The sequence below is a fragment of the Acomys russatus genome, chromosome 28 (assembly GCF_903995435.1).
Source record: "Acomys russatus chromosome 28, mAcoRus1.1, whole genome shotgun sequence".
NCBI classification, from domain to species: domain Eukaryota; kingdom Metazoa; phylum Chordata; class Mammalia; order Rodentia; family Muridae; genus Acomys; species Acomys russatus.
Window position 1 is genome coordinate 14,564,560 of NC_067164.1, and position 17,245 is coordinate 14,581,804.

General features: G+C 42.9%; 1 protein-coding gene across 5 annotated transcripts in view; it reads left to right on the forward strand.

Annotated features, from left to right (window-relative positions):
- Positions 1-17,245, forward strand: part of Rufy3 (RUN and FYVE domain containing 3) — an 80,420-nt gene that overhangs the window by 41,302 nt on the left and 21,873 nt on the right. For all 5 annotated transcript variants that reach the window (XM_051170809.1, XM_051170805.1, XM_051170810.1 and 2 more), the window contains 7 exons: positions 5,126-5,299; positions 6,905-7,022; positions 7,784-7,885; positions 9,176-9,299; positions 12,041-12,102; positions 13,269-13,334; positions 15,803-15,872. In XM_051170809.1, the coding sequence (XP_051026766.1) occupies positions 5,126-5,299; positions 6,905-7,022; positions 7,784-7,885; positions 9,176-9,299; positions 12,041-12,102; positions 13,269-13,334; positions 15,803-15,872 (716 nt within the window). The remainder of the gene's footprint in view (positions 1-5,125; positions 5,300-6,904; positions 7,023-7,783; positions 7,886-9,175; positions 9,300-12,040; positions 12,103-13,268; positions 13,335-15,802; positions 15,873-17,245) is intronic.

Consider the following 17,245-nt stretch of genomic DNA (forward strand, 5'->3'; position numbering starts at 1 on the left):
AAAAAAGTAAGAAAAGAAACATACGTGATATCTACATAATATCACGGAGAGTATACAGGTAGGACTGTAGATATCTGGTTATGTATGGAGCACAAAACTGTGACTTTTTTCTTTCTTTCTTTCTTTCCTTTTTTAGTGATGAAGATAGATACAATGGTCTCATAAATAAGACTCTTATGCTTGTTAAATGTATTGTAAGGGGTTTTTGTGCATTCAGTTATTTCTTTCACTATAAAAAGCAACTCACTTAATGCCTAGTTTTATATTCCAAGGCAATTATAGCCAGAGTCCAAAAGAGAGTTTCTCAGGACTTACTGATCTCAGTTCCTCCCAGCGGAGTAAGCATCCCTTTCCTCCCCATCTCTTCCTGCTAGTTTGTTTTGATGTCCTCTCTGAGCTCCTAGTGCCCCTGGAAAGTCTCCACAAGTGCTTTGCGTCTTAAATGCTTTTGTGCTGGCCAGCGGTGGGGTGCACCTTTACTCCTTAGTACCAGTAATTAAGTCTAGGCCCCCACAGATGCTAAGCAAGTCCTTGAGAACTGAGCTACACCCCCAGCCCGTTTTAATTTTTAAAATCATTTGTTTTTATTTTGACACAGAGTCTTGATGATAAGTCACCCAGGCTGGCCTTGAATCTACTCTGTAGCCCAGGGAGACCTTGAATTTATGACTCACCATTTTAGCCTCCTGAGAATCTTGGATTACAGGCCTGTACTGCTAGCTCACCAAGATAAAGCTCTGATCTTCCAAATAATTAGAAAATCTTAGCTGGGCGTGGTGGTGTACGCCTTTAATCCCAGCACTCCTGGGAGCAGAGACAGGCAGATCTCTGTGAGTTCGAATCCAATCTGGTCTACAAAAGCACATCCAGGACAGCCAGGACTGTTAGACAGAAAAACCCTGTCTCAAAAAACCTAAAAGAAAAAGAAAGAAAGAAACAGAGAGAGAGAGAAAGAAAGAAACAGAGAGAGAGAGAGAAAATCTTGAGTAACTATTGTTAAACATGAATTAGTTCACCTTTACAGGGAAGGAGGTTTCAGTTAACATACTATAGTAATATACATCAAATATCTCTTGTATTTCCTGTAGTTATTATTCGGTGATTATGAATAATCACTTCAAGGTTTTGCTGTATAGACATAAATTGCTACTGTCTAAGGTTCACACCATAAATTCCTGGTCCAGTGTTTTGTCTTTCAGAGTCACTGTTTTCAGGGTTGAACTCACAAGTCTAGTCTTCTGAGAGCTTATAGGCATACACCTGTCCTTAAATTGAAAGGATTAGCACAGGGTTTTTCTATTGTAGCCCAGGCTGTTGTGGAACCAGCTCTATAGACCAAGCTGGCTTTGAACTCAGACATCTTCCGGCCTCTGCCTCCCAAATGCTGGCACTAAAGGCATATACCACAATGCCTGGTTCGGTTTTTTTTGTTGTTTTTTGTTGTTGTTGTTGTTGTTTTTTTTTTTTTTTTTTTTTTCCCTTTCCAGACAGGGTCTTACTATGTAGTCTCGATTAACCTAGCATTTACTATGTAGACCAGAGTGGCCTCAGACTCAGATGTATCTGCCTGTGCCTCCTAAGTGCTGAGACTAAAGGTGTGTACCACACCACCCCTAGCCTGTTTGATTTTGTTATAGCGTTATTATTCCTATAACCCAGTAAGAACAGTTAATGCCACCTGTATTCGTAGGACATGGGACCATCCATGGGAACATGGGAATCCTACTAGTGCTCACATCTTCACAAAAGAGTGATTTCCCTTCATCCCCAAAGCAGTTCTCAGCTGCCAGCCGGCCTCAGTAGGGATCAGGAGATCACCTGTCCGTGTGTTCCAGAGCCTCAGTAGGGATCGGGAGATCACCTGTCCGTGTGTTCCAGAGCCTCAGTAGGGATCGGGAGATCACCTGTCTGTGTGTTCCAGAGCCTCAGTAGGGATCGGGAGATCACCTGTCCGTGTGTTCCAGAGCCTCAGTAGGGATCGGGAGATCACCTGTCCGTGTGTTCCAGAGCCTCAGTAGGGATCAGGAGATCACCTGTCCGTGTGTTCCAGAGCCTCAGTAGGGATCGGGAGATCACCTGTCTGTGTGTTCCAGAGTCTTGCCTGGCTTGATGTTGCTCAGGTCTCAGGCAAGTGATCTCAGCTGCCGTGAGTTCATGAGTGGCATGCCAGGTCATGTTGAGAAGACAGCCGCACAGCGCTCCTCTCTCTCCTCCGGTGCTGACATTTTACCTCCTCTTCCGAGATGTTGCCCTGAGCCGTGGTGGGTGGTGTTCATTTGCTTTTATTAGGCTATCAAGTGTCTGATTTCCATGTGGCTTTCTTACACATCACTAGTTTCAGTTTACCCTCTCCGATTCCTTCCTGTCCCTCAACTCCCTGCCCCCGCCCTCCCTTACGCCTTTCCACCTCGAGTATCCTTCTCTGCTTTGATATCACAAGCATTCTACTGCTCTCCCCAGCTTAAAGAATTTTCTCTCTTTAATGGGACTCCTTCTAGTTTTCTGGTCTGTATGTGTACTCACCTACACATAAGTGCACATACATAGAAATTAATAGCTTAGGTCTACATTTGAGAGAGAACGTGTTTGTCTTTCAGAGCCTGAGTTACTTCCCTTAATTTAATATTTTCTAGTTCCATCCATTATCCTGCACATTTAACAACCCCATCTCTTTTTATGGCTCAATAAAATGACATTGTGTATATGTACATTTTCATTACCCATGTATGAATTGATGGGCATGTAGACCGGTTGCGTTTCCTTGGCATTGTAAATAGAGCAGCAATGACCATAGATGTGTAGATGTCCCTGACAAGCGGATCTACAGTGAACCAAGAGAGATCTTGGCTGAGCAGTCAATAGCACTGATTGCTCTTCCAGGGGACTCAGGTTCAATTCCCAGAACCTACAAGGCAGCTCACAAGCATCTGTAACTCCAGTTCTAAGGGATCCTATGCCCTCTTCTGGCCTCCGTGGGCACCAGGCACACACAAACCATATGGTACACCGACACATATGTGTATAGAACACCTCTATACATAAAAAAGGAAGGTGTCTGAACGTAACCTTAAAACATTTGTCAGTGTGCAAGAAATAAGTAACAGCGGTAAAGGCCAATTTTGACTTTCCCAAACAGGTTTTTCTCTAAAATATTACCTAAAGCAGGTGCAGAGTTGTGCATCTTTCGTCTCGGCTGTTCAGGAAGCAGAGACATAAGAACTGTGAATTCAAGACTAGCCTGGGGTGCATAATGAGATTCTATGTCTTTAAAAATTCATCAGGTAATTACAGTATTACCTAAGTGAGCACCACAACAAATAGGACTGTCATAGCTATGGGCTGCAAGTCTGTCAGTCTCTAAAGTTAAGTGTAGTTTTAGCAGGGCTTTGGTCTTCCAGGGCAGAGGTAAAATGTTTCATAGAGCTCTGGGCAGCTTTTACTTTATTTACACAAATCTGATATGTGCTGATACCTGGGACATACAAATACACAGTGCATACACACAGCTTTCATGTGTCAAATCCACGTCCAAATACTTCCTTTATAGATTGTGGAACCTCAGGCCACAGCACTGCTGTGTCTCTGCTCTGTTACCTAAACACAAGAGGAACTGGGCCGGCACCAGTTAAGAGCACTGGCTTCTCTCAGAGCACCTGCGCTCTGTTCCCAGTACACACGTGGTGACTCATAGTAACTACCATTCCAGGTTCTGACACTGTTCCAACCTCCACTCACATGCAGGCAAAACACACATTCACATAAACAGAAATAGGTCTACAGAAGAAGGAAATGTACTTCAACAGCAGTAATGAGACAGTGAGCAAGCACATAGATGGTGTGTTAGGACTGGAGGATCAACACCATCTGCACCAAGCAGTTCCTTTGTGAGTAGATTGAGGGTGGGGAAGAATTCAGGGCTGGAATTGAATGGAGGCATTCTGTTCTTCATGGTCACTGTGCTGTGGACGAGATCCATAGCTCATCACAAGAAGAAGTTGTGCCCACAGTTGGATCTATGTACCCGTCATAACTAATCCCAGCACTGGAGGCTGAGGCGAATGGTGGTTACTGGTTCTGGTGAAGCCTTGTCCCAGAGAGAGGGGGAAAAAAGTGTCACACTTGTAAGATGCACACAGTTCCTGGATCTTCTGTGTTCGGTCAAATACAATATGACCCTGGGCCCCTGTTCCCAAATAGCTTGTCTCTGGTACTGAGAGCCAGACACTGTGTGCTTACTGTTGAAAACTTGGGTGTTAGTCTCTTCTACCATATTATACCAGTAGCTTGTAACACTTAACAAACTAATAGTGAATGTCTTAGTTAATATTGCTGTGGTGAAACACATTGACCAAAGCAACTTGTAGAGGAAAAGGTTTATTTAGCTTACATATCCTGAGTCAGAGTCCATTGAGGGAAGCCAAGGCAGGAACTCAAAACAGGCAAGCAGGTGCTGATGCAGAGGCCATGCAGGAATGTTTGTTACTGGCCTGCTCCTCATCGGGTGCTTGGCCTGCTTTCTTACAGCCTCCAGTCAGTCACTAATACCCTCCCAGGCTGCCTATGGCCCAGTCTTATGGAGCAGTTTCTCAACAGAAGTTCTCTCCTCTGAGCCAACTCCAGCTTATGTCAAATTGACATAAAAACTAGCAGGCACAGTAGTGATGGGTATTAATACCAATAAAGTAAACAGTAGACCTTGAGTAGTTTGCATAAACACTGTATCTGCCCCCCTCCTTGGTTCTCTCTTGAGCATTCCGAGCGTTATCAAACAGAGGTGCAGAGAGAATAGCAGCTGAGCCAGGTGCCAGTATAAAAAAGCACTGTGGCAAGTGCCCACAGAGGTAGGTACCAGAGGGATACTTGAGACTTCAGAGCTGATAAAATAATTAAATTTTGCTTTTAAAAGGATTAAACAGGGAAACTAACATCTTTTTCTACAGAAAGTACATGGCCAGGAAGAATACAACCAAAAATAACAGTTTGATGTCACTTCCTCCGTTCATGACAGTCACCAGCAGTCGTACCCACCATCACTTTCATGCCGTCAGTGCAGACATCAGTATGGTGAAATTCTACTGTCTTATGGTGTCCTCTCCCACTAAGAAAGTGCATTTCTTCCTCGCAGACCCTAACTATCTCATGGCTAACGAGCGTATGAACCTCATGAACATGGCAAAGCTGAGCATCAAGGGCTTGATTGAGTCAGCTCTGAACCTGGGGCGGACCCTGGACTCTGACTACGCACCTCTTCAGCAGTTCTTCGTGGTGATGGAGCACTGCCTGAAACATGGCTTAAAAGGTGAGCTGTGGCACCAGTGCACATGTGCAGCTGCTCCTTAGCAATGCCTAGCAGGAAAGAAAGCCTTTTCCATGGAAGCAAAGGATAAAAATCTTGGGTAGAAAGTATTAGTGGGCTTGGCATGGTGGCTCACACCTTCAATCTCAGCACTCAGGACTCAAAGGTAGGCAGATTGCTATGAGTTCAGGACTAGTCTGCTTATAGAGCAAGCTCCATGCCAACAAGGGTTACATAGTAAGAGATCATGTATAAAAAAGAATTAAAAAAAAAAATGGTGGAACGCAACCCATATAGAAGTAGAATTTTAACTGACTTTAAGGATTTATACTACATAAAAGTACAATTATCATTTGATGGTAGAGTCATAAATAAGCAAATCGAGATGGCCACTCCATCCAGTTGACAGGGAAGTAGACCTGCCTAGAATGAGCCAGTTACCTGCCCAGGTCACAGGTGGCGGCAGAGCAGACGCTGTACTCAGGTTTCCTGGCTCTTCCTACTTAGCCAGCTTTGGGGTAGGCCCTGGTCTACTGCACCTTTCCTTCCTGCCTGCCTTTCAGTGCTCAGGCTTTTTTGTTTTATTTTGTTTTTGTTTTTTGCTTGCTTTTTTTTTTTTTTTTTTTTTTTTTTGCTTGCTTTTTTTGTTTGTTTGTTTTGTGTTGTTTTTTGAGAAAGCCCTAGCTATCCTAGACCAGGCTGACCTTCAACTCACAGAAATCCACCTGCCTCAGCCTCTGGAGTGCTGAGATTAAAGGCGTGCCCCACCGTGCCTGGCCAGTATTCAGTTTTTATTGGGCTCTTTTCTTCACTAATACTACATGGTTTTAAGTACTAACTCACTAAATATTATTATAGTGTTAGATCACAAATTCTTTTTAATTTTTTATTTTATTTTTATAGACATGGATGTTCTGCCTGCATGTATGCCTGTGCACCATGTTTGTGCCTGGTACCTATGGAGGCCAGAAAAAGCCATCAGATGCCCTAGAACTGTAGTTACAGGCTGCCCTGTGGGTGCTGGGAATTGAACCTGAGTCTTCTAGAAGAGCAGCCAAAACTTTTAGCTACTGAGCCATCCATCTCTCTAGTCCTGATCAAAATTCCTCTTTAAAAAAAAAAAAAAAAAAAAAACGAAGAACTGAGTCTTGGAAGTACAGATTGTTTTAAATAAAAACTTTATCTATTATGAAGCCATAATTTTTACATGTGTTTATATTATGTGGTATGTGTGTGTATTATGCGTATATCTGGGTACACACATGTGTGAATGTGTGTGAAGGCCAGAGACTGATATTGAGTATCTTTTTCTTTCTTCATTTTAATTATTAGCAAAAGGTCTTTGGCTAGTGTGAGTACTAGGCAGCTTGCCCAAGGATTCCCTGTCTCAGTCCTTCTTGCACTGGGATCATGGGCCAGCCACCACACCCACCTGGCTTTTTAATTTTAATGAGAGAGTCAGAGAGCGAGAGACAGAGAGCCGGAGACAGAGAGAACATTTGAATACATGTAGAAGCACAGATATACAAACACTTTTATGTGTATATAGTAGGGGAGTATTTATGTTGTGAAGAAAATTAAAATACTCTTTTCTTGTTGTTGCCTTAGCCAAGAAAACTTTTCTTGGACAAAATAAGTCCTTCTGGGGGCCTCTGGAGCTGGTAGAAAAGCTTGTTCCCGAAGCTGCAGAGATCACAGCGAGTGTCAAAGATCTCCCAGGACTCAAGTGAGTCTAGGCTAAGTTCTCTTTCTCTCTGTGACGAACAGTGCTCACGATAATATGCACATTTTGATAATGATCCAGAGCTGTAACGTTGTTACGGGTAGACACCAAGGAACTAGCTTGTATAATTTTAAGAAGTGTGCTCTTGATGAGGAGTTGGAAGAGAGGTTGTCTTTGTGTTAAAAAATACCAGACATCTCCTTTTGATTACAAATTCAGGTCATAATCTACAAGCCTTAAGAAATTTGACCTAGGGAGATGTTATACCTGGCTTGATTTGGGGAAAACAACTGTATTCCATAGGGTTGTAGAGCCAAGATTATGTGAGCCTCAGAAACCTGTGGCCTGCATTTAAACTTGAAAGAAAGGAGAGACTGGCCTTGCGTGGGAAACTGGTGAAATGCTAACCGAACGAAAGCTTGCATTGCCTGTGTCCTTAAGAGTGTCCAGTTTCTTACATAGTCCACTCTCAACTTGGGCTTCATCAAATACTAAACCTCTGGGAGATTTCCAGGTGGGCTAGAGAATGTTCTGGTCTTCAGACTAGAGCACATTATTTGCTGATGGAAATGCAAGAGTATTTGTCCCAAATATCCAAGTCTTATTGCCCCCCAACTTATGCAAGAATAGGTGGGGGGTCTCGGGAAGGGCCTTTGTGGTCCTGCTGGAGCACCGTTGGCAGGAGTGCGAGAGTTCGTCCCTGCCGGCCCAGCCATGCCGCCTTCACTTGGGTCCTTACGCATCTGCTTTCCCTGTTCTTGTAGGACACCTGTTGGCCGAGGAAGAGCCTGGCTTCGTTTGGCATTAATGCAGAAGAAGCTCTCTGAGTATATGAAAGCCTTGATCAATAAGAAGGAACTTCTCAGGTATGACACCGGTGGACTTTCTTCTCGATACGTTCTGCTGACCCAATACAAAGTCAAACCATAGAAGCTTGCCATTGGTGGCCGTCAGAGCACACCTCACACACGCACTCCCCATCCCCAAAGGGCTTTTATACAGTGTGTGTTCTCTGTGGCTGTGGCCACGTGTGGTCCTTTGTAGCGCCGTCGGGAAACAAGGGATCCCCCACAGCCTTGTGCAGGTACAACAGGACAAGAGGTTGGCGTTCATTTTGTATGTACCATTAGGAAAAATTCATATGGATCATGAGTTGCCAGGGCTACATAGCAAAGCCTTGTCCACAAAAACAAACAGCTATAACATTAAAAATAAAATGCAGTCCATAGAGTGAAGATGATGTTTGCTTTTGGTTTTGGGTTTTTCAAGACAGGGTTTCTCTATGTAGCCCTGGCTGTCCTAGAACTCACACTGTAGAGCAAGCTGGCCTCGAACTCAGAGACCCACCTGCCTCTGCCTCCCAAATGCTGGGATTAAAGGTATGCCCATCACCACATGGCAAAGGAGATGTTTGTAATAATAATTATTACAAAAGTATCTTATATACCTGCTCAAATATATATATTCTGCTGGCAAGCTTAGTGGTGCAAGCCTTTAATCCCAGCACTTGGTTGGTAGAGAAAGGAGGATGTCTGTGAGTTCAAGGCTAGCCTGCTCTACATATCAATCTCCAAGACAACCAAGACTAGGTAGAGAGACCCTCTCTCAAAATAATAATAATATCTATTATTATTATTATTATTATTATTATTATTATTAAATTCAAACAAACATGATGATAGACAAAAACTTAAGATTCAAAGAGGAAAATTTTAACTAGAAAACATAGAAAATGACATGTGACTTCACCAGCCATCATAAAAGTACATATTAAAACAAGGTGTGAGGGTCAGCATGATGGTGCAGTGGGTAAAGTCTACAGAGTGCGTACATGAACAGCCAAGGCTACACACAGAGAAACCTTGTCTCGAGGTGCTGGGGGGATGAGGGGGGGAGGAAGAAAGAAAAGATGCACGAAAACTTGCCGCCCTGTCCCATGTGCATCATGAACACAGACCAGTCAGTGGGGTCTGTACACTCACCTCAGCCACGGTAGCTCCTAGTACCTACTGTGCCTGTTACCTGAAATGTCTGCTTATGAGAGTACTCTCAGAGAGGCCCGTGCTCGGCGATGAGGTGGGAGGTTTTCTCCTTGCCTTGAGTCTCCCTGGAGTGTTGAGGTTTACTTAAAAATGCTCTGTGGGTTTCTGCTGCAGTGAGTTCTATGAAGCCAATGCCCTCATGATGGAAGAAGAAGGAGCTATTATCGCTGGTCTGCTGGTGGGGCTGAACGTAATTGATGCCAACTTCTGCATGAAAGGAGAAGACCTGGACTCGCAGGTGTGGGGAAACTCACTACTCAGGGGGTCACTCTGGGTCCTGTTAGATCACAGCCATGAAGTTAGAAGACGCTGTGAGCACCATAAACAGGATTGCCTTTCGTTGTCACGTCACAGGATCAATATGCCCTCCCACTTTGCACATTTCGACATTAATCAAGGAAAAGGCTTTAATAGTGTGTGACTGGTTCTGATGAAGCACATAAGGGGGGCAGCCTTGAATAGACAGTTGTTCCAGTTTAGAGATGTGAGCCCCAGGCTTATTCAGTTTACATGTGTTCAGGACACCTTCAGGTCCAGCCCTAGGTTACACTTGCAACAATTTAAACAGAGCTAGGAGGTTGCAAGTCTTGCCCCCTGGCCAGATGGGATAACTCAGATATTGCCTGAGTTACTTAACTACAACGGTGTTGTTATATTCAACACTGGTACCCAGGTTCATCTTGTCCACCTGTCAGACTTGTGCTTTACCTGATAAGAGCACAGGGGACTTAATGGCTGACCAGGACTTAATGGTGGTTGTGACCCTTAGAGGCATGGTCTTTGATGTGGAATGGCCTAATGGATGTAAATCAAGGTTGTCTCCTTTTGTGGTGGAAATGGAGCCTGATTGGAGATCAATCTTGGTAAACAAACATTAGTAGAAACTTTCTCATCAACTTTAACCTTTAATTATGGTACAAAATTTTCTTTCTCTAAGTTTCTAACAAGCCTTGTTAGTACATAACTATCTTCCAGTCATATTGGAGGCAGCACAACTTTAGATAAATTCTACTTTCTATAAATTAAAATTTCCTAAGCAAGTTTATTAATAAATACTTCATAACATCAGTTTTACTGATTTAAGTTCCTCCTGCATCTCAGTGTGAACCTAAAAAAGTCAGATAGATTTTTGTCTTCTCCATGTTCTTGCCCTGGCTGTACTTCCTTTGGTATAAGGCTGTGTATTAATAGCCAGGGTAGCACGGCCCTGAGACCCAGCTACTTAGTTTCAAAGCCTGTCTTTCTTGTTTTCTAGCTGAAAATATCCTGTAGTTAGTTTTTTTTGGTGCTTCCCCTCTCTTGATATGTATAGATTTTTTAAAAAGTAGTTAATAGGGTTATTGTGAGCAGTAAAGGAGTTTGAAATGCAGTCCCTTCGATCAGGGCCACACTTGAGTTAATTGCCCAGTAATAAAGCTCTTTTCCCTTAGACTGTGCCTCACCCCTTATGAAGGAAGTCACCTGACTAGTTTGTTCCACTTTACTCAGGGAAAATAGGACAGGAAGTGTTTTTTGACTTGCATTTTAAAAAAGCAGTAAGATGTGTAATAAAGTGGCTGCTCTGAAAAATGAAAATGTTCCTCAATGAAAGTTGAAACACACCGAATGTTAGCAGCGGCCTTTGCGGGGTGGGGTTAGCATGTGGGTGTTAAGGTGCTTCTGTTTCTCTGATTCTGTGAAATAACACAAGGGAATAGGTCTTGTTTTTGAAATAGAACTATAACTTTTTATTGTTTTTTGAGATTATAATACAATGACATCATTTCCCCTTCTCTTTCCTCCAGACCTTCTATTAACCCCCTTCTTGATCTCTTTCAAATTCATAGCCTCCTTTTTAATTGCTGTTACGTGTGTGTGTGTGTGTGTGTGTGTGTGTGTGTGTGTGTGTGTACATATGTGTGTGTGTGTGCATGTACATATATATACCCCTAAATATAACCTACTCAGTCTGTGTACGGTGTGTATGTTTTCAGGGCAGACCTCTTAGTAATGGATGATCAGTTGGCGTGCTCGTCCCTGGAGAAGACTGTTTCCCCTACTCTTGGCATTCCTTGAGATACCTGTAGTTCCATGTGTGGGCTTGGGCCCTGTTGGCCTTTCCCCTGTCCACTTTGACCTGTCTTTTGTGGTTGTCTTTTTTCAGCTCAGGTTTAGGCAATTATGTAGGTAAGATTTCATGGGTGTAGCTTCTGACTAAACCATTTTAAACTCTAAAACTGATAAATAGGAGAGCACAAATGGGGATATTACATGCTAACAAATATGGGGGAAGGGCAAAAGATCACATGTGATATGAAAGTGCAAAGTAAGCTACAGGAGTGAAGGGCACGAGGGAGGAGGGAAATGGACAAGGCACTGAAAAGTATGTAGTGAAAACCAATTCTTCGCAAGCTCATATGAACCACGTTTAAAAATATCTTTTAAAATATCCAGCTAACTCTTAAAAAGTTATTCCTAGAAGAAAATTAAAAGTTAGTACTAAAATGCCTGAAAAAGAGAAAGAAATTTAAATTGTTATCTTCAGCTCAATATTCTGTTGACTAGGATGAATTATCTTCTTTTCTTTTCCTTGTTATTTTCATTGCTGTTGTTCTTGTTGATGGTACTGCTGGTGCTGGTGCAGATGATGGTGGTGGTGCTGATGGAGGTGGTGCTGATAGTGGTGCTGATGCTGGTGCTGATGCTGATGGTGGTGCTGGTGGTGCTGATGTTGATGGTGGTGGTGGTGCTGAGCATGGAAGAGCTAGCACCTGCTAGGGAAATGCTCCGCTATTGAGCCACACCCTCAGCCCCTACAACTTACCCTGGCTCTTCTACTTCTCACTTACCAGTGTATTCATTGGAAAGTGCTAGATGTTCATCATAACCTCCTGGTGATCGTCATGTGTGTTATAGTTTCAGTGCCTAGAAAGCAACATTGTTTTATGTCTTCAGGAAAGTATCAAATTTTCTATTAACTTCTGAAAATTCTCTCCATAGGTTGGAGTTATAGATTTTTCAATGTATCTCAAAGATGGAAACAGCAGTAAAGGCAGTGAAGGGTATGTATGAGGCAATTAAGTTTCTTTTTTCTCTGATGTAGCATGTTTCCTTGGGTAATTTACAACATTGCCTTAGGAAGAGGAATTTTTGATTATATAGCTTTAATAAAGTCTTGACAAAAATACCTGATTATCAACCTGTGATTAAAAGGATTTCTAGGTGATGATTTTCCTGCTAAGTATAAAGATATATAAAGTCAACCCAATTCTCCATACTGTTTTATTTTTGCTTTTCTGGTAATGTCTCATACTATAGCCCGGATTGTCCTAGGGCTCCATATGTAGATCAGGCTGGCCTTGAACCTGAGCTTTCCCTGCTGACTCTGCTTCTCAGCTATAGAAACAAAGGTGGGACATCACCACGCCCAGCTAGTCCTGCGCAGCTTGAAGTAGGTCTAATAATATACTACCTGGCATTGCTGTGCCACACCTCCATCCTACCCTGGGAGGCTGAGCCTGGAAGATCAGAAAGTCACAAAAAGAAGCCAGCTGGGCATGATGGTGGTGCCTGCCTTCAATCCCAGCACTCAAGAGGCAGAGACAGGTGGATCTCTATGAGCTCCAGTTTAACCAGGGCTGCGTAGTGACACCTGTCTTCAAAAAACAAACTGGGGCTGGAGAGATGGCTCAGTGGATAAGAACACTGCTGCTCTTCCAGAGGACCTGGCCTTTCCCAGCCACTATCCACATGGTGGCTCACAACTGTAACTCTAGTTCCAGGAGACCTGGGGACACTGCATGCAATATGGTGTTTAAAATATCTTGACCCTTATGAAAGCCTTATTAATATAGGGGTTTTCCCCACTTTTTTTTTTTTTTTGTCTTGTTTTGGTTTTGGTTTTTCGAGATAGGGTTTCTCTGGGTAGCTTTGGCTGTCCTGGAACTCGCTCTGTAGACCAGGCAGGCCTTGAACTCACCTGCCTCTGCCTCCCAAGTACTGGGATTTAAGGTGTGCGCCACCACCGCCCAGCTTTTTCCCGCTTTTAAGTTGTGGAAATTTTGTTGCTGATATGTCAAAGTGATGATGTATCAAGTGTGACCTCTGGTTCGTGTCTGTGCCCCAGTAACCTCATGCTTCATGAGACACTGTGATGAGAGATGCTATCTTGCCATCACTTGCCATCACTTATCTTACTTCCGTTTCCTCCCATTATTTTTCCCTCCAGGGACGGACAGATTACTGCAATCCTAGACCAGAAGAACTACGTAGAAGAACTCAACAGACATCTGAAGTAAAGAACGAATATAATCCTTTTGTTGGAGGTCTATTGAGAAAGAAAGGAAACATAAAACAATGAGCAATAAGGACCCGTTCAGTCAATGTTTACTAACTGCACAGAAGATTCCTGTTTGCCAAGTGCAGAACTAAGTAGTGGAGGACAAGATTATCATGAAATTATAACTCTAGACATTAAATAAGTATACCCAATTAAGAATTATAAAACATACGATGCGCACGTTTGGTATTGGCTGTGGATAAGCCACCTTCAGCGTTACTATCTTTGGTAAACCGTCCATAATTTTAGCCATTGCTCTTGTTTCCCTTGCATTCTTCACTTACACAGTAGTTGATACATTAGCTTCCCCTCTCTCTGCTTTCACCACCACTAATTTACCAAGTACTCATAGGTATTTCAGACTCTCCAGAATTACTTTGATATTCTTGTGTTAAAATCGGCTTAATGATTTTAGAAGAATAATTAATATTAACATGGCCATTAATTATTATCTTGTTTGTAGCTTAAAGAACTTTCACAAGTTCTGTTATAAAAGCCATTCTCCAACACCAACAACCCCCCCCCCTCCAAGATTTTACTATATAGCTTTGGCTGGCCTGGAACTTGCTGTGTAAGGCTGGCAGCTGCCTTTGAACTCATGCCTCTGCCTCCAAATGCTGGGATTTATAGTGTGTGCCACCATTCTCAGCATAAGAGCTAATTCTCAACTGACTTATAACATAGTTATAAGTTTCTGTGGGCACAGAGACAGAGTCCAGTGTGCTTTGCAGGTCTTTGGTCTCATTGATAAGATAATTTTAAAATGGACCAGGGGCTGGAGAGATGACCCAGCAGTTGAGTTCTGACCGTCCTTCCAGAGCACCCAGGTTCAATTCCCAGCACCCAAATGAGGACTCACAACCACCTGAGTTCAAGTCACAGAGGCTCTGATGCCTTCTTGATTCTGCAAGCACAAGCACACATCCAGTACACAGACAAACATACAGGGGGGAAAGATGACGACTCAGAAGGGAACTGGGGACAGTGGGTTGGAATTCAAGAGGAAACAGCAGGTGGGCAGGCCACAGATGGTGGCAGCTGTGAGCTGAGAAGGGAAAAACTACATCTCCAACAGCATACAAGTAAAAACAGACATCCCAGAGGCTAGATTGTGCATTCTGGGGGAAAAGAGCTGAGTCCCTAGACAGTTCCTGGTCATTTTATTGAAAGGTGCAATATTGCCCTTTTTCCATTGTACCATGAGCCTGGGTGCAAAAGCAGTATTGTGCCCCATAGGCCAACCAAGGAAGAAGTGCTTACTGCAGCTGTTTTATTTAGCCTTGTAGTGAACTAAGAGTGGCTCTGGGCAGCCTAGCCATGAGGATGTGTCTGAGATGGAAGAGTAATAACAAGCCTCGTTTATGGTCAGTTTACCTTCTTCTGCACTTAGTTTGGAGCCAGGAAGCAATGGCCACCAGCAGCTGTGACTGTCCTTTACCTTTGACTTCTAACTTGGGGCTAGTGAAAGCCACGCCCATGCCAGTGGTTTCTCTTTAACCTTGCAGTCTGTTACAACTGTTAGACTTGTATCAACTGCCTGGAAGGCTGGGTTGGTTTATTTTTAATCTAATTGGGAAGCCTAGAGTTTGAATTAGGGCAGCTTGAGGATTTTCCACAAGAATGCTTACTGTTGGCCTTCTTATATTCTATTTTTATTTGTATACTTATTTTTGGTTTTCTACCATGATAGTGACTGCCAACATTTGTCTCAGAGGAAGCTGGCATAGGGACATTCATGTTCTGAATGGTACCTAGAGAAATGACAGTGACAAAGGACTGTTTTGTTTCCTTTCTTCATGCCTAGCATCCTCTCTCAGTGTCAATATAAATTTGGAGTAGTCTTGGTCTCAGCTAGCAAATTCAAGAACAATTTAAGTCTGTTTTCTGTGGGGATCAAGGAGTAAGCAAGCCCATAATGATCTGCAACAAGAACAGTGCCAGCCGAGCAAAGTTGTTTCACGCTCAGATGCCACCACGATGCTTCCTTACCCTCTCTGTATCTCACTCTCCACCTGTAGTTAAAGGTACCTAACAAAACTGAAACAGGTAATGACTGAGTACAGTGAAGCAATTACAAGAGTGCTTGGTGGACATACAGCAAAGCTTAGAACGCCTCATGGTTCATCCATCCACTCTTGTCCTTCGCTCAGCCAACGCTGACCCAGCCTCCCATGCCGAGGACACAGTGCTTAAGGGCAGAGCTCCTCCATGCTGTCCCAGAGCATTCAAGTCTGGCAGAAACTGTGTGCATTAAAGAAGGTATTGGGATAGAGATGTGATCCAAACACATTTCTGTAATTAGTATGTATTAGTTACACTTTCAAAGAGTTGATATACATTTATGGGGGTTAGGAAGGCAAAAATAGGCTATCATCCTCTTTTTCAAAAGAGACTATTATAGTTTTTTTTTCTTCTCTTAATAGTGCTACTGTGAACAACCTTCAGGCAAAAGTAGATGCATTAGAAAAATCCAACACTAAATTGACAGAGGAGGTAAGTGTTTTGGAAACTATTTGACTTACAAAATTTAATAATGTACATTAGTGAAACCAAACACTGCTATTGTCTTGGACATGAAGGGTTGGCTTTTCAGATAAGAACTACTATAGAAATAACTTCTTGTCCTGGCTGTGTTGTCAGGACCTCATTTCCTCACTGGGATTATATAGCTGTGCTTTATATTGTTACATAATTATATACAATTATAATATATAGTATATAGCTAATTATGTGTTCTTTGTGTGATCAGTCTGTCTGGACGAGCCTGGAGTAAGTATCTAACATGCACCATGATACTCAGAATTCAGGAGGCATTTTGGCCACTGATGATGTGCTACAACTAGACAAAGACAAATACACAACACACACACATACACACACACCTTTTAGACATAGATTTTTCTGATACACTTGTCTGTGTTCTAAGCAGGCCAGCTCCTGACCCCTATATTTTGTTTGCTCGTGAGCACTGGTCAGAACACCAGTGAACCTGCTTCTGTGTTGTCATACGTACTGTCATGTGCCCCTGACTAAGTTGGTCACTTGACTTCTGGAAAAGCCCAGTTCCCCCACTGGCAAGTGAGGGTGCTTATACTTCCTCTTTCAACCCCACAAATGCACTGGAGATTAGGAAAGAATGTAAGTAGGAAAACTTTAGAAAAATCTGTAGACTTAAGAAGAGAGCCGTGACCTTGTGTTTGACATCTGATTGGTAGACTTGTCTATAGATGAGCCCATGTAGACGTTTCCATCAAGATCCTACGCACAGCCACCCAGATTGCAAAGCTCATTTGCTGTTCCTAATTGTCCTGTTAGATACAGTGACATCCATTAATCAGGAGTATGCTGATTAGTTTTTCTTCAGATCAAAAAAAGAAAAATAGGTAAATAGATAATATATAGTTTGTGTCTTTTTTGAAACAGGGTCTTGTTTAGCCCACTCTGGCCTTAAACTTAGACTCCCCCTACCTTAGCCTCCTAAGTGCGGGAATTACCTTTTGAAGAGTTTCATAACATGACCCCATGACAGGTAGTGAATACTTTATCAAACCTTTGTTTAGACAACATATGACTGTGCTGTGTTCATTTATTTTTGAAATAGAACTTCACTTTGAACATTTAGAAGCATCCGTACTAAATGTATTTAGAAGGGTGACATGGAGATGCTCTTAGGAGTGGGGCCTAGGAAGGGTAGAGAGCTGGGACGATGCCTGAGTGAGTAAAGCACTTGCTGTGCAAGCATGAGGTCCTGAGTTTGGATGCTCGGCACCTGTATAAAAGGTGAGCACGGCAGCATGTGTTTGTAGCCCTCGCCCTGGGGGTTGGACACAGGCAAACCCTGGGACCTCACTGGCCAGCCATTCTAA